Here is a 26,340-nt window from a genome sequence, read left to right as displayed (position 1 = left end):
CCGAGGGAAATCGTTCGCATTGAACAGGTATAACGGACCTGTATTGTTGCCGCATGCCATACTGGAATACCTACCAAAATGTACAATGCATTTTGGCCGAAGGACACCTGTTCTATTTAGAGCCAAATGTGTACATCATTTTGTTGATTTTGAGCGTCCTGGATTATTGAATTACTGTATAGCTGTAAGAAAATACCCACAAATAATTCCCTTTATGCAGTTTAATGGAGAGTGCTCTCTCGCGGTTCATTGAGAAGAGAAAGAGAAAGTGAAAGAATATAACTCAGGGAAGTAGGCTATAATGCACCATCATAGTCTCCTTTTCACACTGGCCTTCCGTTCCCCAAAACACATACGTTGAGGGGCACAGAGCTCCGTATCAGACAGAAAAGTTAGTTGTGGATATTGAGTTTACCCCCGTTTAGTTTTAAAGCAAAGCAATGTCGCGGGGATCGAATGCTGGTTTCGATCGACACATCACCATTTTTTCGCCTGAAGGCCGCCTCTATCAAGTCGGTAAGAACATGCCTTAATCTCCATTAAACTCCAGTTGGCCTTTTATTCGTACACCTGAAACGGCGACTGCACGAATTATTTCGTGTAAAACGTTTTCTCTTGATTTTTTAAATTGTTGGTCCTCTTGTTGTTCGAATGAGAGTAAACAAACTTCATAACTTCACTTGGGAAAAAAATGTTCAATTCGAGGATATCAAGTCGCGTGCTTTCATATCCCGAAGACTGTAGATATAGACTGTTTATTGAAATTCACTCTTATGCGTTACGTTTAGTGCTGTTGCTGCTTTACAAATTTAAGGTAAACATGTAAGTGTAAGCTTTGTTTTCTTTTAATGTATTTACTTTTCTGAGATGAATATAAAACTTTCGTTGGCAACGGATATTTCGACTGTCGGGTGACTCTGCAGTTCTCCTGCAGCAGAAAAGTTATTTTCATAGTTTTGTAAGAATAGAAGAATGTAAGAATACAATAAATGGGTGAAACTTATGTTACTCCTCATTTAGATGGATTTAGCAATAATGAAATCATAGGTGTGATTGGAAGCATCTAAGACACGTTGACACAAAGTTTAATATGGAGGTATTGAATGAAATGACCAGTAGTTACTAGCGTATAATGAGATGTTTTGCACATCTCATTTGCTCTACTTAGACTAAGGGTTGTTTCCAAATGCAGGACACTTCTCGTTTAGAATTTATTTGCAGTTACATCACATATGGGCTAATAGATTCATTTGTACCATTTCTCTCAGAGTATGCCTTTAAAGCCATTGCCCAGAGTGGCCTGACGTCTGTGGGATTACGAGGAACAGACTGCGCCGTGGTTGTCACACAGAAGAAAGTCCCGGTAAGACAGAGGGAGAGTGAGGGGGAGATTTAAGGTACCCAATTATCAGAAAATGCGACATAGGACAACATTACTGTACAACATTACTGAGAGCGTTAGAAGTTCGTTAGACGCGGTGTTCCAGACACTTATCGCCTAACTCATTCACTCTGTTCCACCACTGTACTGCACATGTATTACTCCTCGCAGGTGATGTTGTATCTATGCACGCTGTACGCCTTCGGCCAGCTTTGGAGTCTGATACGGTCGGTGACGCGTAACGGCGCAGCGTCCCGCTCAGAATCCGAGTCCAACCACACACTCCAGCGCTTACACTACGCCTGGTCCTTGTGCTGTTGAGACTTGCACATTACATTACACAATGAAGCAATTTATACATATTTCATTGCTTTTTCATGTAATACCAAAAAAGTTGCCTTTCTTTACCCTATCATATATCATAGCCTATAGCCAGGCTCTATAGGCTTCATGATGTCATATTCTATACCTTTCTGAGGAACAGCATCTTCCTATCATCTTCCTGGTATTCTGAGGACACTCTCAGAATGTGCCAAGTCCAGACCCTGGAGTACTTCAGTCCAGAGGGTCTCTCAGCATCCCCATCTGTCTCAGAGGAGGTGGAGACACTTTATATTCACCAAGACAAGATAGTGACCTGTTTAGCCCCCCCCCCCCCCCCCCCCCCAGATGTGTCCCCCTAGGATAGATAGTGTGTAAGGCTGCGGATCACTGCCTATGGTATTGATGTGACCTGTTGACCTTTGCATCCCTCTGTGTCCCCAACCTCAGGATAAGCTGCTTGATGCATCCACTCTGTCCAACATGTACCGCCTCACCCCCCGCATTGGCTGCGTGATGACTGGACATTATGGTGAGGGCCTCTACCTTGTGTGCTTTTACCGACAAATGGACTGTGCTTAGATTTTGACACTTTACCGGGATGCGTGAATGCTGTTATGGTGTTGATATTAAGCTATTTCATTAAAGTATCTCAAATTACCTTTAAATGTATGTGTGTATATGTGCATGTGTGTGCTTATGATGGGGGTTACTCATCTCTTCTACTTCCAATGTATAAAACCTTCCTGGGTGGTGCATGGCAGCCTTTTTCTACTAGAACACTCATAGAAGAACATTTTCAGGGGAGAAGTCAGAACTTAATTACGCACTGAAGTCAGCAGTTGAAAAATAGCTTAAAGTTCTGTGATTTAATACTCAGCTAATATGGAAAAAGCCTTTCAGTATCTGGATTGGTCCCTTGTACACCAGGTATTAAGCATCCGTGTCACTCTCCTTCCCCCAGCTGACAGCCGGTCCCAGGTGCACCGAGCGCGGGTGGAGGCGGCAGAGTGGAAGTACAAGTACGGCTACGACATCACGGCGGACATGCTGTGCCGGCGCATGGCAGACATCTCGCAGGTGTACACGCAGAACGCCGAGATGAGGCCTCTGGGCTGCTGTGAGTGTCTCTTTCTCTCTCCTGCTCCTCCTCACCCTCTCTCCCTCCCACTCTACCTACTCTCCCGACCGCCTCTGACACTGTCGGCATGTTGTGCAATAGCCATTTTGGCAGTCACTGTAGCCATACTCATTCAATGGTCCAATATTCAGTTTAGATTATATCTATGTGCAGTTTGTCCATGTGCATCACAAGCCTCTTTGGCTACTTGTATACCTATTAATGGCATTTAGCTGACGCTCTTGTCCAGTGTGACTTACATAGGTTACAGTTTTTTATAATGTTATCCATTTATACACTTGGATATTTTACTGAGACAATTGTGGGTTAAGTACCTTGCCCAAGGGTAAAGCAGCATTGCCCCAGTGGGGTATCAAAGTGGCAACCTTTTGGTTATGAGTCCTGCTCCTTAACCACTATGCTACACTACCACCGTAATACACTACTTGTACACGCTCACAAATAAGATGGGTTAAAAAACTTAGCTCTATTACTGTAACAGCAGTATTTGTTACTTGCTCTCAGTACGAGTAACTTAAGCTCAGACACTACTGCGATACCAGAGTGAGTGTGTGCTACACTATTCACTTAATGCAGGTGGGTACAAGGCATCATTCTGCCTCCACACTCTGCACACCACTCCCCTCAACTCTCTCCTTGTTGTTCTTTGTCACCCTCTTTCATGCTGCCAGCCCTCTCTCCACCCCTCTCTCTCTATTACTCCTCTCACACAGTTCTCCCCTCTCCCAGTCCCTCTCTCCTCCGCCTCCTCCTCCTCCTCCTCCTCATCCTTCTCCTCCTTTTCAATTACCCTCTGAACAGTGACGCTGGATAACGTCTGCAACCCCTACCCTTAACCCCTTTGCTCCTCCCCCGTCCTCATCCTCAGGTATGATCCTGATTGCCATTGATCCCAAGTTTGGCCCCGTGCTCTACAAGTGCGACCCGGCTGGCTACTTCTGTGGCTTCCGGGGCACAAGCGTGGGCGCCAAGCAGACAGAGGCCAACAGCTACCTGGAGAAGAAGCTGAAGAAGAAGCCAGATTTACCTTACGACAGGACCGTGGAGGTGAGGCAGCACAGCGGACAGAGTGTGATTGTGCATTCTGCCTCCGAGTCTGGACTCCAAGTCAGACACCACCTCTCTTTGACAGCTACTTTTTCAGTAAACAGACAATCAACATTCCTGTGATGTGGCAGTATTGCTCCAGGGACATTACGTGTTTGATGGGATGTTGTGTGGTTTTTCTCTGAGGCTCATATGACAGGATATTTGATCAAAGCAAATGTCTGTAGGCTGTCAGTACGAATGAATGTGAGTGCTGCTTATATGCAGGTCTCAGATCGTTTCAGTGACTGATCCCAGTAGATCAGTCTGTTGGCTCTCCATATCTGTGCGCTTCTGTCTCTGCGCCTCAGTGTTGAGCTGTGTCTCATTGTGTCTGTGTGGGTCTCACTGTGTATATATACCATAGAATGTCTGGACTTTGCATTTGTCTGTTTTCCTTTAGATGGCCATATCCTGCTTGTCCTCAATCCTGTCTCTGGACTTCAAGGCCAGTGAGCTTGAGGTGGGCGTGGTCACCAAAGAAAACCCCAAATTCAGGTACTGATGAAGTTCCATGGTGCTGTTGTGTTTCTGACCCCCACCTGCTGTTCCTGCTCCCTGAGAATGCCTGAGCTCTCCTAATAGCTGCATTAATAATGTGCCACGTGTGTCAGAAATCCACATTTTCTTCTCAAGAAAATATCTGTTGTTGTCTGTTCAAACTGCCTAAACCAATCAATACTTCCCTCTGCATCAAAAAAGGTGTGTCCTTGAACAAAAATAGAATGAATCTAGCTCATCTGGAGAAACCTCCTTATGTGACTTTATAATGGCATCTATCAATTCTATCAGCTGATTACATGCGTGTTCTTGTTAGTGTTCAGTTATGGTTTTTATTCAGTGTTTACAGTGGCAGCTGTTTAAACTCTCCTTGTCAGTGTTTTATATTTTATGTTTATCCTTCTCTCCAAATTCCACCTGCTCTCTGGTGTCACCTGACTGGAAACGGACAGCTCCTTTGACTCCTGTTCTTGTGACTGGGGATTTATGAGACCCTGTAGAGCAAGGTCAAGGGTCAAGACTAGCTCTTTCCCTGATTACGTATTTGCATGTCCACAATACCACAATTAAAATTCATATGTGTTCAACTGGCTGAACTTATGTCAGGTAGAGAGGTTGTCTTTGTGTTGCCTGCTGGTCTTCATGCTTAAACAAAGACAGAGCCTGCATGCTGTGTTACCTGTGGAAACGGCAGCCAGAACAAGTGTGGGGTGTCTTGGGGTGAATTCAGCTCCTTTGGTGGAGATGCAATGCAACACACCACCCTCCTGTGGCTTTTTAATGAAGGACACTGGCTAATCTGACCATTCTCTTTACTGACAGGACACTCACAGAAGCGGAGATCGAAGTGCATCTGGTAGCCATTGCGGAGCGGGAGTAGGCGTGCACTCATATCAGACACACAGACAGACTGACTTGCAGACAAGAGGGGAGTTTCCATAGGACGTTTTTAAATTGTTTCAGCCTCTGCTTTTGGCCCAAACTAAATTGACAAGTCCTTGCAGCATTTTTATTTCATTAAATTCCTATAGTGTTCTGCCCAATATAAAATTTTTGTTAGTCATCCATTGTGTGTATATCGAATGGAGTGGTTAACTTTGACTTTCATCAGAAAAATAAATCCTCTTACCAATTGACTCTACCCGGAGCCAGAAACTTAATATGACATCTCCTATTTCACACCATGGTTAAAAGGTACAGACACATATTAGCACACTTTCCTTCACTGAATTGTAGTGGTTTGGTAGCCATTTTGAGCAAACATCAGATAATGTCATCTCAAAATTGTTGTTCTCATGTGGCTATCCAAAAAATAAAACTAAATCCAGCAAGATGTATTTTGCCCCTTACTCATTAACTGACTGCCTGAGAGCGGCCTCCCCTAGAATAATAATATTTACTCCTTTTACCACTAGATGGCGAAAAGGCTTGTAAAGATTTTGAATCCTTTTCGCAGTGCTTTTTCAGTTCTGATTAAAATGAAAAGCAATATCATAAAATGCCACTGGATCATAATTGAAAGTTGAATTAATTTCAAAATGGTTACTGTAGCCCTGTAGGAATTTGACCTAATTAAGGGACAGGTCTACAGATTCAGTGTCATCGCATTTGTGTGTGTTGTTTAGAATGTGAGTGTGTACTGATGACTGATGACAAGGCGTCTGCTACCCCCCTACTGTCTCCCCTCTTGGCCAATGAGGCTCCGTGCGTGCCTGCCGCCATCTTGTTTTGTTGGTATGCTGCCATTTCATCCATCTTCTGCCCCAGAAACATGGTCTTACAAAATAAAAAAAATGTTTAACATAAACTCTGTGCGTTCGTCCTTCCACAATGGGTAGCTAAATCCAGTATTTCTGCATATGTAATGTTATTGGTCATCCAACACCATTATTATTCCCTGTCAGTAATTAGATAGAAATGCAGCGAGTGCATAAGTCTTAGAGTCTTCAATGACTTTATAATTTTGGGAATAATTAGGACTATAGGTTAATTGGGATAAGAATTGCTAGGATGACTTATGTTTAATCAAATGTAACAGTAATATTATTCACAATGTTTGGCTTGGTTGAGCACAAAGCTCAGACATCAACAATGTTAGTCTGCCTGTTTGAGGTGTCAAACTGCAGAAACATGTATCTGTGCCAGCAGACATGCAGTGATTTTCATATGCACTCAAGCCTTTGATAAACTGTAACAAAAAGATGACTGAAGTGCAGCTGTGCACACATTATTTGGGTATGAATAAATTAAAATGTTGCACAGGGTACAGTTGTTATATAATGGCTACATATAGTGTTTGTAAGCTTTACATAAATAGTAAATACATATAAAACGTATGCCATAGTCATTAGGGTGTGCTACGGTATCATCCACAGTGATTTTACTATAACTAAGGAAGAACGTCTTGTGGGAATATGTTTTATTTTTCTTTTCTTTTTTTTTTAACAACAGTGGTATTTTTCATGCATTTTCACTTGTGAGTTGCTGGATTCAGTCTTGAACAGCATATTCAGGGAGTTTATGTTCAATGGTATTGTATTCTGATGCCAAGCCTTTGTTGAGGACAGAAAAATTCTCCATTTGTTGCCTTTAGACTGAAGCCTGCCTCTTGAACAAACTTTTTCCACAGCCTTTTGCGGTAATGATTACTGGATATCCTCTTCTTGGCAACGTACCAACTGTCCTAGTAGCCTTGAACTTCTACACAATAGCAACTACTCTGGAAACTGGTAGGTTCAGCTTTTAACTTTTTTATAACCTCAGCTAGTGGAGGTCAGTGATCTGACATTAGCTTGAAATTTCCAGAAAGCTCTCCTTATGGATTCCACGTAACAATGAATAATGGATCGTTTCTGTGTTATGCCTGGTGGTAAACCACAGGTCTTAGAAGCTCCCATAAAGCTGTCACCATTTAAATGCACCTCCAGACAACTGGCACTTTAGGCACAATTACTTTTACAGTTATTTTTAGATAATCAAATTAAGTGACGCTACATAATTGTTTTTTCTTTCACATAACATGCAAATATTTACATTACATACATACACTGTTGCGCTGTATGTGGCAGTATTAATATTTTTACATTTACTTTCTGTTCATGTAAGCATATTGCTTGTGCACTTGCAGTTCCTTTATTGAATCATGTTTGTGAAAGCGTCTTAAGGGTACAATATTATAAGTACAAGTAGGTGGCCATTGTATCTCAGATGTGTACATGTGGTCTTTGCAACATGACAAAGAGACATGAGAGTATTGGTCTCATTTGAATGATTTATTTAAGTTATTTTTTTCCTGATGGCAAGCATTCTTCAAGAAAAAAAGCAAATGGCAGAAAAATAATGAATGACAGAAGCATCCCAGTCCATCGCACAAGGTCTCTATCAGTTCTACCTTTCCTAGGAGCTCCTGTACTCTCAAGGTTAATATATATATAAAAAAAAATAAATGCACATGCAGGGGAGTAGACCGGATTGCTCTGGAATCATACTGCGGCAAAAACTCCAATTAAGTGATTTAAGCGCAAGTAGCTTTGCCTTTTGCTTTTCCCTTGTCCTTCCTCCCCTATCTACATTTGTCCTTCATCTCACTTCCTGTTCCTCCCTGCTCACCTCTTGCTAATCTACTTTCCATTGCATCCCTTTATTTGCACTTTCACTCTCTCAACCTTTAAAACTGACTACTTACCGAAAGCCCGGGACAACAACAACGAGAAATCCAAGGGGTTAGCATCCTTTGCAATCCACTTGGCAACAGAAAACACATACAACATATGGGGCCTTGAAGAGGGTACAGACAGTAATAATTTAGAGAAAAGGTAGCCAAGCTAACAAGAACTCCAAATGCTCTGGGTAGGTCTTCTTCCACAGCCTCGTTCATGCAGGCTCATTTGAACACAGAAACCTCCACCTCTCTTTAGTTTAAAGAAAGAAATTCAAGACTGCCAACCTCAAGCCGGATCTGAACTATGTCACACTGGGCAGAGTTTCTTAGGAGGCAGTAAAAACACTATGAAGTAAAAGGACTTGGTATACTCTTGCCCCATCGAAGCATCCCCTTCCCCCACACCTCTTGCTGCAATGGTACAGTCCTTGGCAGAGTGCCTGTGCTCAGCCAGTTGCATTCTGGGGGTCTCTGATTATTTCAAAGCTTGCCCCAGCAGCAGGAAAGTACTGTGAATATCCCCCCCTCTCAGTCTGTCACATACACACGCACTCACATGCACACAGGCAGGCACACACACGTACACGCTCGCAACCTGGGACAAGATCATCTTGACTATTAGGACAGTGTGATCCATTTTAGAGTAAAACCAATTAAACATGGGTCTGAACATCTTCCCCTCTGACTTTACAGTTGCTCTCTCTCTCTCACGCACACACACACACAGTTCCCACACCAGCTCAGTCCCCACACTCCCGCGTTGTTTAGAAATAACATGGTGGTCACGGGCTGCTGGCGTGTCTCCATGGCAACCGTCGCAGCTACAGTACCCGATGGCCGTTGATGATCAAATCGTCGAATTCCTCCTACAAAGACACAATGAGGAGACGGAGGTCACAGGGGCACCTCTCCGTGTCCCCCCCCTTTGAGAATCCTCACAATGAGACACCGATGCAGAGGCAGTGAAAAGGAGCACGGGGCTGGACTCAACTTCCCCCCACTCACCTCCTCGCTCTCCCGCTCCTCCTCTTCCTCGTCCTCCTCCCTGCCCCACGGCGCTGTGCCCCCGCCCTCCCGCAACAGCTCCCGCACTTCCGCGTTGGGCCTGTGTAGGGCGCAGTAGAGCGGCGTGTGTCCCGCGTAGGAGGGCTGGTCCACGTTGGCGCCCCCCCGCAGCAGGAGTCGCACCACCCCGGGGCTCTGGGCCTCCACCGCCCAGTGGAGGGGTGACCGGCCAGCGCTCAGGTCCTGCAGGGAGGGGTGAGAGTCAGGCCTGGAGCACGCACAGGGTGCTGCAGCCGCGCGGACCGGGACAGAATTCCCCTTCTGCACCACACACCCAGCGATTCAGCACAGAGCTGTGAGCTCTCACAAAGAGCGGTGCGATGTGACTCAGTGTGAATCACTTTGGATCGCCTGATGCGTTACTGTTATTCTTATGGGCTTCAGCATTATTCATGCACCAAGTTTGCCCTCTTACTAATGGGAATTCACAGTGACACCCTCACTATATAAGGCTATGGCAGAGCATGTTTTTGTTGGTTTTTTTTTTTGTTTTTTTTTTGTGCTGTCATTAAAGCTGCCTGATTGGACCCACCCTCTGGTTAACGTCGGCGCCCGCGTCCAGGAGCATCCTGACGATGGCCTCGTCACCCTTCTGCACGGCGAGATGCAGCGCACTGACCCCTGCAAATGAAAGAGAAAGACAGAAGGAGAGAAAAGAGATTAATCAAAAAAAACAGGGCAGGGAGAGGAAGGAGGACAGGGAGGGATGGGGGGAAACAAAAAGAAGGAAAACTACAAATCTGTGAAAGACATTTCCCACAATTAGAGAAATCAATCTAAATATGTACTTCCGTTTAAATACTCCCATGAACTTAAATCCCTGTTCTATTGCCTATCCCCAAGCAATTTCCTTTTTGGATTAACAAAGTACTGTCCGATCATATCCTTTTGGGGGAAAATGGAAAAAACTATGTGACTGAAAGATAATTGTGGTCTCTCACATGAGAATGTGAGGGACAGAGGGTAAACCAACAAATAAAAAAGAAGGCCCACGTATAAATAACTGTCATTGTTCATGTTAATGTCTGTCTGTTTAACTAAATGCTTTGGCAAACCCAAAGCTCCATTTTGAATTCAAATTTGAAAGAGGACGGAAGAAAGGAAGCACAATAGAAGCAGAGAGGAAGGAACACAGAAGGTTCCAGAAGAGGAATGTGGCTTTCAAGGGCTGTCCTTGGACATGGGCCTTTTGTGGGCCCGGGTGGCAGACTGTACCTGAGTAGTTGGTGACGCGCAGGTGGTCCGGGCGGACGCTGCTGGAGGTGAGCTCGCGCACGCAGGCCATGCGGCCCTCGCGCACGGCCAGGTGCAGCGGGGTGTGGCCCCCCCGCTCCTGCAGCTCCGCGCTCGCGCCCCCACGCAGCAGCCCCCGAACACACTCCGGCTGGTCCACTATCACCGCCAGGTGAAGCGCCGTCTGAAGACAGGGAGGGAGGGCGGAGAGGTGGAGGGAGACAGAGAAAGAGGGGTGGAGAGATGGACAGGGAAAGAAGGTACGACAAAAAGAAGGGGGGCAGTGGAAGAAAAGGGGTTCGAGAAATGAAAGAGAGGGGAGACAAAGGCAAGGGGTCGAAAGAAGTAAGAGAGGTGTAAAGAGAAAGAAAGAAGTGTATAGAAACAGTGTGACAGAAGAAGAAAGACACAGAAGAGGAGAATGTAACTAACAGGACAAACTGAACATGGCACTGAAATAAATAAACACAGTGCACCAGACCTGACAAAACTGTGGTGAGAGGGGTATACAAAATGCAACTTCAATCCTACATGGTATAGTCACTGGTACAACCTAAGTAACATGATCTGTGGCTTGTTACTTACAATGGCAGTAACACAAACAGTCTCTCTAACACACACGCACAGGCACACAAAGCCTACCTGCCCCAGGTCATTCTGAATGTCCAAGTAAGGTGTCCAGCTCTGGTCCAGAGATATCACCCCGAGTAAGTACTGAACAAAGGCCCAGTGTTCGTGAATGAGAGCCAGGTGGAGAGCTCTGTGACAGGGAAGGAGAGAATGCTTTCACGATATAGTTATAAGCTATGGGAAGACTGTAGCTGTGTAAAAATAAAACGCATTAGCAGAATCTAGTGATTACGCTTATAAATATAGAATGATGCTTCCAGAAATAACACTAGACATGTATAATGGGCATACAAACACCCCACCCAATGCTGTCAGAGGAGCTAATACTGTGGCCGAGACATGTTAGCTATCGAGTTCGCAAACAAACTAGTTTGTTTTGAACCTATACTCACGTGTCTCCGTCCTCCGACACAAAGTTCAGGGTGTTGAACATCTCTCCCATCTGGCGCTCCTGTCCCGGGCTTGTTTCCACCTGTCCTCCATTGAAGTTGCTAATCCGGTCCACGGGACCGCTTCCAGCTCCCTCTACCAATTGCATGGTTCCGATTCCCCGGGAAATGCTACTCAACATCTCGTCCGTTATCGAGTCCCCAAGGGCTGAATCCAGCCTCTCGCCACTGCCCAGGGAGACGCAGGAGTCAATGGGCCGATGTTCGGATCCCGTGTCCGCGGTACAGCTGGTGATGGTGGAGGGGGTCGGTTCCCAGACTCGGGACAACTCGTTTTCGCTGCCAAACGGGGCATCGAGGCCAAGTGCCCCGCCACTGATACACTCCAATCCGCTGTCACACCACTCTTCCGAGGAGACTGCGTTAATTCCTTTATAACTTCCATGTTTTCCGAACCCGATGCCAAACTCGGGCCGTGCATGTTGTTCTCCAGAATCAGACGTTGTTTGAGTATATATCGGCTGTGGCTGCATGCCCTCCATCTTTAAGTGGAACTGAGCTTTAAAAAGACCAACAACAAAAGTATGCAATATTTTGTAGCTGCAAGCTAGCGATGTTTATGTCCTTTTAAGGGTGCAAGCCGTCCCCTCAATTTTGCAGATTTAACCGAGGACAGCTGAAAAAGCTGCGATTAACGAGTCTTTTCTTCGAATTTCATCATGATAATGAGGGTTTTGCTTGTTATTCCTGTGAACACAAAGCCTTGTATTTTCAGTTTCTCTATGGCGAAAGGTGTTTTTGCCGTCCTGGGGAATTCCCAAGCGCCCCTCTTATCTAGAGTCCCTTCACTCCACTCTTATCCAATGACAACTGCAAGAAACAGCTTCCTTTCCACGCCGGAAGTTTACCATTTCTTTTCCACAGCTCTCTGGGATATGGAGTTAATATACGATCACGGCCGAGACGCTCATGCACGAACACATTTGAAATCAGCTACGTAAAGAAACAGAAGATTGCAGAATTGTTATAAGGCGATATAAACCGTCATGATTACTTATTTATACATTCATTTTAAATTTATAAAGGATTATATGTATCCTTTTTTTATAAATTAAATGTCATTTCATAAATGGCAGTTCATTCGTAGGAAATTACTTTATCATTGAAATATAAATAATGTGTCATTCCTAGCCATAAGTATTCTCAAACCTTTAGGAATAGCAACAAATATTTATTAGGATAATATTATGGCCTTTTGTTTTAAAACAAAACGCGTATAAATAATGCGTTCAAACACTAGGGGTGAGATGTGATAGTAAAATGCACAAGATGGCGCACACTCCCCGCATAAAGAACACCTGAATTGAACCGTCTCTTCGGTGTTGGCTGCTGTCGTTTTGAGAACAAAGGAACCGATTTTCTCACGAAAGGTTAAATATGAAATCAGTCCGCGGAGGCCATTGTGCTCTATTGATGCATCATGCATCAATAATCTGGACTCTTGTAAGCCTTAGAGACAGGTATGTAAACGGCATACTGTGTTAAACAACAGCGTGTTTTCAAACACACGCAAAACTGTCATCTGTGTACACATGCCCTTATGAGCACAGGTAGTGCACGTGAGTGGCCTCGAGCTAGCAGTGTCCACGCGCACCCGCTGTGTTGTCGCCATTTTTAGACACGTTCTCTTGAGTAGCCTTGTGTGCGCTGATTTACACTGGCAACGAAGGAGGAGGGACAGCACAGTGTGTGACATCGACGGTGTAGAGAGCGCAGCAGACGAGTAACACATATAATATAAATGCGAGATGTACAGCGAAACAAATTAACGCTTTAATAATAATAATAATAATAATAATAAAATTATTATTATTAATAATAATAATAACATTTTCATATAAAAACACGGTCAGCATGTGGGGAAGGTTTTATTTTTCAAGAGAAAATTTAATCATTTAATAAAGTTCAGCTGTCAATGCTATATTGCTACTCATATGCACATAAATATTCTCTCTTATAATGAAATAATACATACCTGATGTTGCTTAATTCCAGAGAGATCTAAGTCGCTCCAGAGAGTGTCTTGCTCTTGCAGGGAAAATGTTCCGCGTAGAGGTGCTAGCTGTCAAATTGTAACAAGTGAGCCTTAAGGGGAAATTATATTACCTTGGGCACTAATTACCCCCTATGGACCACATTCAGCTGACGGAGATGATTTAAGTCAATATACAGCTCGATACATTGCTAGCAGTACCATCAAGGTATTTCATATCTGAAATATGGTAAAAATTGGGTGAGCTAGTGTGTAACAAAGGAAAATTGCGGCTTTTTAAAATTAATTAATTCTTAATAAAAAAATCACATTTAGTGATTTTAAACACCAACATTTTGCATACCCTGTAAAGTATGCCTATGGATGAGTGTTCCTGAAAAATCTTTCATCTACTTTGTTTCAATACCTCACTGACTATGCGAAGCCTCTAAGGGATTCAGTCAGCGCCAGTGGATACGCGAGGTGATAAAACACAGATAAATGTTCAAAGCCTGAGCAGACTTAAAAACTGATTTTTCAAAACTGGCTTCATGACCATTTCATAAATCTTAAAATGCTTTCAGCTATGAGCGTGTCTGTAAGCCAGCTCAATGCTCCCAGGGGACAGATAAGGTAAGACTTCTAATAAAAAGAGGGCAGTGTTGGATGAAGGCCGCACGTACTGTAGGTTTTCATTTCATGCATTCCCAGTTGGTTTTGTCCACACCGTAACCTAAATCTACAAATGTAGCTTGCTTCACAAAAATCACAAATCCTTGGTTTGTTCCAGCCAGCTTGAGATTGCCTGCGGGCTGCTCATGTCGTCATTTCGCGTAATACGCCCACTGAGCCCTGGGTCCATCAGCTGAACCGTGATTGGTTGAGCTAACGAGGTCCAAGAACCCCATTAAGGCATGGGTTCAAACTGATGGATTTGAAACCAGCACTGTGTGCCTCACCACCGGAGGCAAGGTGTGGGGCAGGGTGTGAGAGGAAGAGCAGGGAAGACAGAGGGAAAATAGTGAGAGAAAGAATGAGGGAGAGTGTGTGGGTGAGAGGGAAGTGGGGGTTTGTAGAATGGATATATGACATGGTGGCTCGAGCTGGCCAGTGGCAAAAGCAGTAAAAAGCTCCCGCCATGTGTGAGACTGCCACTGTGCCCTTGAGGAAGCCATTTAACCTTACATTTCTCCTATAAGAGCCTCATAAATGAGGCACGGACATATAAACCTACATTTACCTTGGATAAGATAATGATGCAGGGGAGAAAAGGGAGGGGGGGTGAAAGAAGAGAAACAATAGGGGGCAGAACGTGTAGTAAGTGGGACAGGAAAAATTATGAGTAGGACGTAGTGTGTGAAGCAGAATGAGGGAGGGGGTGTGAAGAAAGAGAGAGAGGGAGAGAGGAGAGAGAGAGAGAGAGAGAAAGATGAGTTGACATGAGAATGAATGAGAGCGAGGGTCAGGGGTCTGATGGTGCTGACGCTGCGTTTGACTGAATGAGCATCTGGGGATCGAGATGGTGAGCTTAGAGAGAGAGAGAGAGAGAGAGAGAGAGAGAGAGAGAGAGGCTGCAACGTGACAGTCAGGCATATCCCTCACTCTTCTCCTCTGCCTCTCTGCATTACGGCCAGCAACTGTAGACTTCCCGACAGTTCAAATATCAATCCCCACACCACCCCTTCCAGTTCAGAGCCACTGGCTGGGGGGGTGGGGGAAACCCAGGGCTGACAGAGTTGCTGTCTGTCCACCAAGGGTGGATAAAAAAAGTTCTCGCCCAGAGTCCCAGCTCCCCTCGTGGTGGCGCGGGCCTGATGGATGGCCATGAGCTCGCTGTCATGGGCAATTAGGAAATAAGATTAGCCTTGCATTTAATTTACTGGCTCGTGGGGGCAGAAGTATCGATTGGGAAGGGAGGGGGTTAAGCTGTACGGGTAAAAAGAAAAGAAAAAAAAAGAAACGCTGAACAAAAATGAAGGTCTGCTCCGAGGCCCGGGAGATGTGGGGAGCACAGCTGCGCCGGAGAGCGGGGGGAAGAGCAGGCGGATTATTCGAGTGGAAGACTGCGTCTGCCTCGGCGCCGCGCTCTGCTCGTGGGGGGCGGCGATGGAGGAGAGACGCACTCCCCGGAGCAGGTCTGTGGGCATCCGCGGCCCGGGACCCAGTGTCATCAGTGGCCCGGGACCCGGCATTTGCAGAGGGACACGCTCTGGAAGTGAAAAACGGTGCCAGATTGCTCACACAGTCGCCGAAAGCTAACCCCCACCCCCCCCACCCTCTCTTTCCCCAAGATGTTTACTCCAGAAAATAATGTTCATTCACACATCATGTCATTTGTTTTACAAATATTTAAAGACAAGTGACACAGAGTTTTTTGTTTATCGTCTATAAAGTGTCCTACCATTTGTGCAAGGCATGCCTAAGTGATAAACAATCTCATAATTACTGATTTCTACATTTTGTGGTATCAGTCTACAGGAGTGGTAAGAGACATGCTTTCCATCAGATTCAAAATAAATATCAATGAGTGTCAACGGACATAGGCAATGGGGTTAATGAAATTCAGCCAGTTATTTTTATGTATGCATGTGTGTTTGGTCTGCACGCTTACTTGTTCCTGCCCCTTTGTTTTTGTACATGTATGTATTCATGCATGTGCATGCATGAATTTATTAATGTGATTATATGTACCACAGAGGCATTCATTATACATATGCAGGGGGAATGTGTCAGTGTACGTCAACAGAGTGACCAGTCAGGGCAGACATTCTCTTGCCAGGTCTGTGTCTTGAATACCAGAGGCTGATTCATATTCAGGAAGTATGTCACTTGCACCTCCTCTATCAGCATTTAACCATGATACATCTGAGAACTTATTAGCTATTACCTAGCTGTGTTCCCTTGCCATGACCACACACCTGTTATGTTTTGCTGTGATTTCTCCCTGTCCATTAAGTGCTGGTTGTGCTTTGCTTGCTTGTGTTTTTTTTTTGTCATGAAGACTGTTTTCTACTCTATTGACTGCATGGTTTGTTGTGCTGTAACAGTTGTGGTGAGGGGTGGGGCTAGGGTGTCGAGAGCACCGTTACAGCTGTCTGAGGCTCCTCCTCTTTCCCGCCCCCTCAGGAAGTCACCATGATGAAGGGCATATGGGTCCACGTGACCCCTCCTCCTGCCAGACGTCACTCTGGCAGTGCCATACCTGTGAAAGTGAAACAAAAGCCAGGTGCTGGCCGTTACGTATACATTATTTAACGCCATTGCATAAGCTGTGAGTATCAGAAATGCAGGCAGTGATGGGTTGCTTGGAGGGGGGAAGTGCTGTTGTTTGAAAATGCTTGATTGCTGAGGAGAGCGGCGAGCACTGCTGCACTCTGGTTCTTTTAACTCACTCTGCTGGACACTGTGTGTGTCAGGATCTTTCCTCAAAGGAATGCGGTGTTTGGTCCCCTCGCCTTGCCAGGGCGTCTCTCCACAAAGTTGGATGAAGACCGCGCCTCTGTGTGTCCGCAGGGCTTGAGCTGGCGCGGGAGAGCGGTCGGCACGGGAACCTTATCAAGCAGCTGCCAGCCGCCGGGATGTGTGGCTCCCGGGAGGCCGGCCGTTAACAGGGTGTTTTAAACCTGCCCACGGCCCCTGCGAGAGCCCGTAAATCACGGCCCTAAAGGATCAGCCGCGTGCGCGGCGACCGCACTGCTGTGTGCGTCTCAGCGGACGCTCTCATTGGAGGAGAGGGGACGAGGAGTGTGTGGCAGCGAGGGGTCAGGGACACCCATACGGCAGGGCTACCTCCTGCTGAGATAAATAGCACAGCAAAGCCACGGAGGTCAGGTCTCACAGGAAGCAGGTTTCGCATTTGTTTTGTCTGTTCACATGCGTGGTGGCCAGCTAGGATGAAGTACCATAATGTCCTGGATGGAGTTTTATTGTAACGGTGTGCACCAAAAACACAAGCTCTTACTGTGAATTGACATCTTTTCAGTGTCAGCGAGCATGCACGGTATGCACGCATTTGTGTGTGTGCAATGCGTCTTTGTGTACGTGTGTATCTGTACATCTACCTGCGTGTGTTTCTCTGTTTCTGTGGTTAAAGATAGCAAGGCAATGCAATGTAATGTCCTCTTGAATCTAGTAATCAGGGACAACTCAGGTGATGCCAGGATAGAATTACCCCTCCGCTCGACCTGCTAAGCTGTAGTAAACCTTTAATAATGTGGTTGCAGGTACCATAATTAATCTTTCAGGCCATTGCAGACCCAGTCTGACATGCCTGTTCATTCCCTGGAGCCACTGAGCCAGCTCCTGTATTGTTCAGGTAAAAGACCTCTCCTTTTGCATGTAGGCATAATTAATGAAACATAATGGAGCAATATTAATAAACCTTGTCCAGTAATAATGATTGATCATCTTTGTGACACACAATCACAAAGGTATATACATACAGGCACACACGCACTCACACACACACACACACACACACACACACACACACACACGCACACACACACACAAACATGCACACATCCTTACCGGCAGCAGTAAATCCACTTCGTTAACTCCACATAAATAAAGATTTAATCATATGTCATATTAACTTTTCATTGCTACTGCTGAACATAGGAGGGTAATGGCTGTTGGCCCGACACAGGCTGAACCGCAGGTCTACAGTGATTACCACAGACTGCTGTAATTATCACTGTGATGTATGATAGCAGCCGCAGTCCACACAGGAAAGCCCACGCTACACGGTGCTGAAAATCCACCCTTTTTATTCTTGCCAGCGGTCACAGGTTTGGTGATGTAATGGCCGCAACCAACCTCATGTCATGTAGGGAAAACAGAGAAGGGGGAGACATATTGACAGCCAAAGGAGAGAGGGATGGAGATTGGGGGAAGTTAAAGAGGAAAGCCATGGGGTCAGGGAGGTGAAGTGTGTGCTTTTTCGTTTGCTTGGCATGGGTTTGTCTGCTTTCCACAAACAGAGGGCTTCTCGCATTGCTTTTTTCCCTCATGATGTTTCCCATACTGTCAACTATTCGACAATTCTGCTACATTAAATGAATAAATTAAAGAGAATTAAAAAAAAAGAAAAACAAAGCCTATGAGGGAGTTGAAGTTGGTGTCATCTCTTATAGAACTTTACTTTTTTGCCTTTAGTTCCTGACTGTCTGTTGAGAGATGCGCTTGGAGCTGAGCATGTGAGTCAGTTGTGTGTGTTTTTTCTCCCGGCCTTGTGATTAGGTTGGGGCCCATGGGCTGCAATTAGGACAAGGTCAGCGCTGGATTAACGCAGATCTGTAGGGACATTGCTCTCCTGATCAGAGCCATTCTGTCCTGTTATTCCTCTAATCATCTATATGGACCTCCTGGGGAGAACAGGAAAACAGCAGCGGGGTCGAGGAGAGGGGTCCGGGGGGATGGCGTTTCAAAGAAAACACCCTTTCAACCCAGCATAATGAGCTGAGTGCCTGACCGATACCATTGAGGCAGATGAATAATGCACTGCAAATAAAAGGATATCGAGGGTTTAGGATCTGAGACGCGATCGGTTTGTCTAATCGTCACCAAGGCGCAGCGACACGCACACTAGTGTTAGGCACTTAGGCTAATTGTGCTGTAAGTAGGGTTTTCCGCGCTGAGGACTCAGAGGGTAATGGCTCTGAGTGTCTCCGTGCCGGAATCTGACTCACTTGGAGCCAGGCTGAGCATTGCCAAGGTTACGCGCAGCACAAGCACTGGGGATGGGAAAAACGGTGAATTCGTACCGAGCACAATTAACCAAAATACCAGAGATATATTCCATCTGTTCTGTCTCTCTCTCCCTCTCTTTTTCTCTCTCTCTCTTTTTTCTCTCTCTCTCTCTTTCTCTGTGTCTCCCTGCTCTCTCTCTTCTCCACACTCTCTGTCTATTCTTTGTCTCCATCCTTTCTATTCACTCCTCCTTTTACTTTGTCTCTTTACCCCCCCAATTCTCTCACCATCCCTCCTGTCACGTCTGCTCTTTTTTTCCCCCTCTCCACTTTTAACCCTACTTGTTTTTTATCCAATATCTTCAATCTTCTCTCCCCCCCTTCCTCTCTTTCATCTCCTCTGTCCCCCCCATTTCCCTCCCCTTCCTTTCTCTCCCTCTCCCTCACCCCTCCTCTGAGAGCTGTCTTTTCAAAATACAAAATTCTACTTCAAACATGTGATCTGATTATTTTCGCTCCATATTTTCCTGCCTTGTCTCTCCTTACACCCCCTATCATCATCCCCCCCCACCACACACACGTACGCACGCACGCACACCCCTGCCAGTCCAATGTTCTGACAGCCAGCAGAATATATAATATGTACTCTCCACAGTACGGTTCTGGCTGAGTGAGCACACATTGAAGATTTAAGGGAGGAGTTGGGGGGATGTGCAAATTACATTACATTATAAATACCTTATAACGTGCTCATATATTATCAGTGCATTCATGGTGCCATCAATCTGGTACGCCTTAGTCCCAGCTAATAATGGATGGCATGGTGTTAACACGAGGCTGGCTCCCCTCACACACGGCCGTAGCGCTGTTGAACACCGCAAGCTGGGACCAATGGGGCTTTTAATAGCCATTTACTGAGCATTGTCTCCCACTGCTTCGGTGCTGCATCGTATGGTCCCTCATAGTCCCTGCCACTCATTCTTCCTGACTGCCACCTCTCTGTCTGTTTGTCCCTCACCAATCCCTTCATTCACCTCTCCCTCTCTCTCTCATCTTCCCTCTGTCACTCCCTCCTTCAGTGGTTAATTAGCTCATTAATTCAGTAACCCTCCCTGGCTAGGGAGAGTTGGGGTATAGGAAGTGGAAAGTCTAGCAGATTACAGTAATGCCCATTGGGGCATTAATGATCCTGGCACCCGGGCCAGCGTTCACACTCTCTGTGTGCACTTGCTGAGGTAGTAGCGCTTACTTCATGCTGATGCACATGTACATACACACACACACACACGCAAATTTTTGTTTTTATTTATAATGCAAGATATTTAAAGGTCTTGTCATGGACACCTTTGCAATGTATGTTGTCCAAAAATGTATGTTCTTCTTTAGATAAGCTGACATTGCATGATTTAATATATATTATTTATATTATAGGAAATATTAGACATTACATATAAAATAATAATTATATATAAATGCATGTATAAAACTATAGATGGAACATTTCAGGAAAAGGATCACACTACTGTAATTTTGAAGACAAATGAAACAAGCTTTCAAACTGTATTAGTGTATTTTTTTAAAATTTCAGTAATACCTTTGAAGCCACATTATTCTTTCATGAAAGCATTTTGCAGTATGCTGTTGAATGTTTTGGCTGTCAGTCTGAATGCAAGCTTGCTGACCGCTAGCCTGGCAGCGCTGTCAGCCCACAATGTGGGGTCTGTGTCAGGCAGAGATTACCCTCCCGTCTGCCGTACCTCTCCGCTGTGAATGTCAAAGCGCGCCTCTGGCACTCCCTGTCATTCACCGTACCCCTCTCCCTCTTTATCAACCTCTCGCCTTCTGTCTCCTGCACTCTCAAAGTGTAGCGTAATCTCCCTCCTTCCCTCAGTCTCCCCTTCCCAATCTTCGGCCTCTCTTCTGCCGTTATCTCCGTCAGCGCGACCGTGTGTCCGTGTCGAAGTTTCGTAATTCCCGTGTCCAGCATATTTGGTTTGAATGAAAATTTCATCTCCTTTATAATATGAACCCTCGGTGAGGCTGGGGAAGGGCCCCTTGTAGGAGACTGGTGAGACACTGGGTTGCTTTTCCCACAGTGTCCCCTGTTGTTCCTGTGGAATCTGCTGCCTGCGGTTGGATCATGATCTCAGTTACTATGTGTCACATGACAGTCTGGAATTCCCCCCTCCCAGCGGAGCTGTCCGTCCATGCTACTGGCATTGCTGATGTGACTGACCTTTGCATTGTTTCCACTGAGGGCTCTGTCCGTCTGCGCCGTCGATGAAACCGACGATAACCTTCCCGCGGGTCACGCCGCGCTTGCTTTCTTCCATGTGTGTTGTTTGTATCGGCCCCTTGTGTGGGCATTGTGTGCCTTTGTGGAGTCTCAGTGGTTTAGAACACACATACACCCATCTGTATCAGTATGTGACTGCAAGCAAAGCTTTTTCTTTGTTGTTCATAAAGTTGTGCTACCGTACAGTAATGACGTTGTAATAACAGCAGCTATATATCCTCTCAAAGGTACAGCCGCAGTTACCTGGAGCTGTGTGTGTCTCTGTAATGATGTAAGCAAGTGAAGAAGGGGTGGCAACCTGCCCAGAAAAAAACACCAAACACTGACAGGGCTTTCCCGGAATACCCAGCATGCACCGCTCAGGTATGCAGGGCAGATGAGATCGACCTCCTGTGCAGCCCTTTAAGCCAAACTCCCTCAGCGCCAGTTGCCTTTCTTCTCTATGTTAAAGAAATATCGTCCAATTCTAACAATCAATACTGCCCTCTAAACTGCTCCCATTGTTGCCATGCAACTTTTTCCCCTTCTACATGATCGCCCAGCGTGGTGGGATTTCTGCCCTACCAGGGTAGCCAGAACACCCTGTGGATCCTGCCCTATGATTGTGTGGTTCACAGGTGGGTCACTGTTCATAACCTCACAAACCTGAATTGCCTCAGTAAATATCCAGTGGTATAAATGGAGAATATGTAGAAAAAATTGTAAGCTGCTGCACAAATGTAATGCTTTTTTGCACGTATGAAATAGCACAAATGAGCATAATGGAAGGCTCACAGCATGAAATGTACTGTGAAAAGAGCTTGAGATGGAAAAGGGAAGAAGAGTGTATGGAATAAAGCTGTGCATTTGTTCCACACTGTATAATAATGGACACAGAGGTGGTGTTCTGCGTTATTTTCGTACAAATGACGAAATGAAATGGGGAAAATATGGGTAGCATCTCATCAGCCATTTTACCATTGGAGTACCATTGGACTGGATTGGATGACTCCTCTGAATTTGTGTATGACCGTCTTGTTGGCAGGAAAGATAATGTCTGATGCCAAGTTTGGTACTTGTGATCACAGCAACATGATTTAGCTCAGTACATTTGCGCTTTCACAAGAGCAGTGCCTCACTTGTTTTACTGTGCTCCTAGTTATGAGTAACAGTTTTGACACTTAACTTTGTGTTTTATTGGTTGTATACCAATGTAAAGCACAATTGATTTTAATCAAGTGTTTGTAACATGCTTATGCAATGAAAAAGTAACACCACAAAAGCATGAGGGCTCTAAAATAGTCATTGGAAGAGCTTATATTACTGTTATTTAGCAGATGTTCTTACCCAGAGCGATTTACAAAGTTTGCAGTTTTATGTGTTATCCATTTATACAGCTGGATATTTACTGAGGCAGTGGGTACAGTAGCAGTTCCCCAGTGGTGAGTCAAACCAGCAAACTCTTGGTTACAAGCGCTGCTCCTTACCAACTATGCTACACAGCCGCCTTTTATGATGGACAATTTCGTTATTGGGCAACACGTAGCCTAAAAGTCCACAGACGGGCCCCAAAATACAACGTCCCCGATGCTGTCTCAAGAGTTCCATCCTGCCGTGACCCGGATTCGAACCGGGGTTGCTGCGGCCACAACGCAGAGTACTAACCACTATACGATCACGGCAAGCTACTGGGACTACTGGTTCTAACGGCCCAAATTTTTTGTTACAGTCGTCAATATTTTGTATTGCTCAAAATTGGAACCACTTCTTTGTGAAGTAAGGTAAGTCCCATTTGCGCATAATTCATCATATTCATGATGTGATTGCATCCATTTTACACTCTACCTAAATACTTAACTAAGTCTGATTAAACTGGTACTCCACGAAATACTAAATACTAAATACGGACCCGAATGTCGAACGCTATGCAAAAGCCACGAGAGATAATGCGAGCAGCAAGGCTCACCAAAGGCAAAAAAGCCGGTCCACTCGTCTCTATTGTGCGTCCTAATGTCCAAGTCATCCCTGTGGAAAAGATTACTCCTGCAACTCAACATATGGTCACCTCTGTCTGAGTACAACACAACTGTTAATGCATTATCCGTTACGTAAAGTGCATTTTATAATTCCGTCCGCATCCAGCATTTACCGTTCCGTGTTCAACATAAATAATGCATAATGCAAGGCATGTGCGCTCTATTCATTAATGGGAGCCGCTTTATAATGGGCGGACGGAACGGCAACATTAATGGACATGTTTATTTGCACGCGACCGACTTTTGATGTCTTTTAGGTGTACGTGGAGGTCCTGTATGTGAGAACGGGTTCTGAAACGAATTTATTGTTCCAATAATGATTTGCATATAAATAAATTGACATCTTGTTGATAAAGGCTTAAAGTTTAACGGCTTCACAAAACATCTTTCACGAAAAAGAGAAGTCAGCAGTCATTCTTTTAGAAGACATGTTTAAGTGAAACAGAATAAAAGCGTAAGATAAGATTTGGAATGTGCAACGTAAAAGTTTTTAACGTTCTACGTAGTCTTAAAAATCTTACTTTTTTACGTTTTTAAAATGTAGTGGAATATGGACCAAGATTCATGCTCTTGGGCAATGTCAGACACCCTTCTTGTACTGTTGCATTTGATGGAGGTTTTGAAACATCATCAGATCTTGCCCTGTCAGCACAGTACGTATAATAACACATATGTACCGCGATCTGCATACCCATGAATATTCATTATAGTCGCTCATCAAATGCTTTGAAATATAATATTGCTCTCTGTGGAGTTTGTCACTGATTAGGCTGTTTGTGTCTTGGGCATTAGTGTTACATAGTGGCATGGAATGAGCTTTGTAACTTAAAACCTAAGAGATTGTGGACTTCTGTTGTATCCTGAAGCACAGTACTTCACTCTACCACTCTAACAATGTAAGCTGAGAAATTTGGTCGTATAGCTACTCCACAGTGATTTTAAAAACCATTTTATCTCACATTTTCATTTTAACCTGGCAATATGGCACATGTGGATGCTTTAAGGAAATACTGACTCAAGTTAAATTTAAAAAAGCATGAAATATTTCAGTTTACTGACTGCACGGTTGTTTTATTGTGTGTGACGCTGGGAGCATGTTTCAGAGTTGTGAATTTCTATTGGCAGCAGGCCACAGGTGTGTACTTTCAAACTGGAAAAAACAGCATTTTTAAACACAACCATGACAGTATATGTCGGTTTATTGAATTGAATCTTTCTCTTTGGGCAGAGCATTCCGGACAGTCCTTAGTGAAACATACACAACCCAGTTACTTCAATCTGAAATGTTTATCAAATTGAACACTGTAAATCTTAAAGGGTGGAATTTTTCTTGAGCTAGTTTATAGCTGTTTATCTGTTCGTTGAGCTTTCCCATTTCTTGGTGAAGGTCTGCCTGGCCTCTAACGTCATTGCTGGTATTGTTCTCGATTTTGCGGACATTTTTTTAACCAGAGCAAATGACAAATGCGGGAAGTGGCTTTTTGATGTTAACTGCAATGATCCTGGCAGTTTCCTCTGCCTTTATCGAGAACTTGAACCATCCCTTCATTGCAAACTCTGAGTCTTAAACGGTGTTTCTTTTCATGGATCCACGACAGCTGACGTTGTGCACTGAGCATAAAGCAAGTCTTGCTTTTACTTATCGCAAACCACATTGAGCCTCATTCAATCCATTATCTGGCTAGATCTAAGAAATGCTCTCGCACTCCTTGTAATCTTTTCTCAGAATGTGGTCTAGTGGTAGATTATTTATACACTGATCTCAACCCTCTAAGCTCCAAAAATAATGACTTTTACAGAATTTCAACCTACCATTTCCCATCATGACCTCTGAGCCTGCATAGGTATTAACTGCCTGTGTTCTTAGCTGATTTTCTTAGCTGCATGGTTCTCTGTTGATTCAACCCCCCCCCCCCCCCCCCCCCACCCCACCACTACCACCACCACCACCACCATCGCAGCATGTCAAAGGTTATCTAACAATTCCTTTTACTGCAAATCCTCAATTAGCCTTTTTAGTAAGAGCTGCAAACGACTGAGAATGCGCTTTTGGTCCTCCTAACCTGAGGTCTTAATTTTTACTGCAGTAGAGAGACGTATTCCAGCTGAGTTACTTACAGGGACAGGCAGCTAGTGTGTCTTTATGGGTTTGGTAACCTTTCTTTTTATTCAGGTCGGTTCAGATTGACAGGGTCTGGGTCAGATAGACCTAATTGCCTTACCTTTTCCCTCCCGCTAGAACGGGCCCTGAGGCTGTGCCTCACCGCCGGGAGTCTTGCCGAGCCAACGGTGCTCTTTAAAAAGGATAACATTTTCAAAATGTCATTGTTCAGCTGGCGAGCTCGGCGGAGAGAATTGCCAGGTCCACTCTCCATCTCGTCTCTTGGGGGAGGGAAGTGTCAAAGCCAATGGCAATGAACAGAAATCTGTTTGACAGATCACTGTACAGAGGGCTACATTTCATCAGTTCTTTTGTTTACTTATTTCATATTTGTTTTTTTTATTGATAATCATTTGTGATTTATTCATTAAATGCTAATTGTTTATTTGACATAAATCGTGAAAATGTCAGCAGCTGTTACTTGCAAGCACAATGGTTCCTTTAACTCTATAATGAGGCCACATACTATTGGAGTGGATTCTGGCCATTGCGACAGTGTCACAATGCCCTTCAGTTTAAAGATACAGCAATACAACAGTAAGATTTTATTGCTTTATATCTTAAAGCCCTTGTGAAAATAGAAATGTACCTTTCTCAACAATAGAACTTCCATGAAAACAACCAGCATCGAACATTCAGACAGGTCAGAAATCATGGGAAGCCCAACTTCAAAATGGGAAAGGGTTCATAAGCAGATACATGGTGATGTCTGCGCTTCCCTGACATTTATATGGAGGC

The 26,340-nt window shown here is 44.7% G+C and overlaps 2 protein-coding genes and 1 non-coding gene across 3 annotated transcripts; 1 reads left to right on the top strand and 2 right to left on the bottom strand.

Moving 5' to 3' along the window:
* The first annotated feature begins 277 nt into the window (after positions 1–277).
* On the top strand, positions 278–6,192 carry psma6l (proteasome 20S subunit alpha 6, like). Its single transcript, XM_036536419.1, has 7 exons — positions 278–516; positions 1,269–1,363; positions 2,153–2,234; positions 2,667–2,822; positions 3,712–3,890; positions 4,333–4,427; positions 5,253–6,192. The coding sequence occupies exons 1-7, from the start codon at positions 441–443 to the stop codon at positions 5,308–5,310; spliced, it is 741 nt and encodes a 246-aa protein (XP_036392312.1). The 5' UTR covers positions 278–440; the 3' UTR covers positions 5,311–6,192.
* A 1,601-nt stretch (positions 6,193–7,793) lies between these two features.
* LOC118783152 (NF-kappa-B inhibitor alpha-like) lies at positions 7,794–12,247 on the bottom strand. Its single transcript, XM_036536866.1, has 6 exons — positions 11,412–12,247; positions 11,032–11,149; positions 10,372–10,573; positions 9,689–9,777; positions 9,097–9,339; positions 7,794–8,957 (listed from the first exon to the last, which is right to left on the bottom strand). Exons 1-6 carry the CDS (start codon positions 11,948–11,950, stop codon positions 8,913–8,915), a joined length of 1,236 nt encoding a protein of 411 aa, XP_036392759.1. The 5' UTR covers positions 11,951–12,247; the 3' UTR covers positions 7,794–8,912.
* A 10,768-nt stretch (positions 12,248–23,015) lies between these two features.
* Positions 23,016–23,087, bottom strand: trnah-gug. The gene has a single exon. It is a non-coding gene; the product is annotated as a tRNA-His (tRNA).
* Between the last annotated feature and the right edge of the window lie 3,253 nt (positions 23,088–26,340).

The sequence above is a fragment of the Megalops cyprinoides genome, chromosome 9 (genome assembly GCF_013368585.1).
Source record: "Megalops cyprinoides isolate fMegCyp1 chromosome 9, fMegCyp1.pri, whole genome shotgun sequence".
Classification (NCBI taxonomy): Eukaryota; Metazoa; Chordata; class Actinopteri; order Elopiformes; family Megalopidae; genus Megalops; species Megalops cyprinoides.
This window is presented reverse-complemented; position numbering and strand designations above follow the sequence as displayed.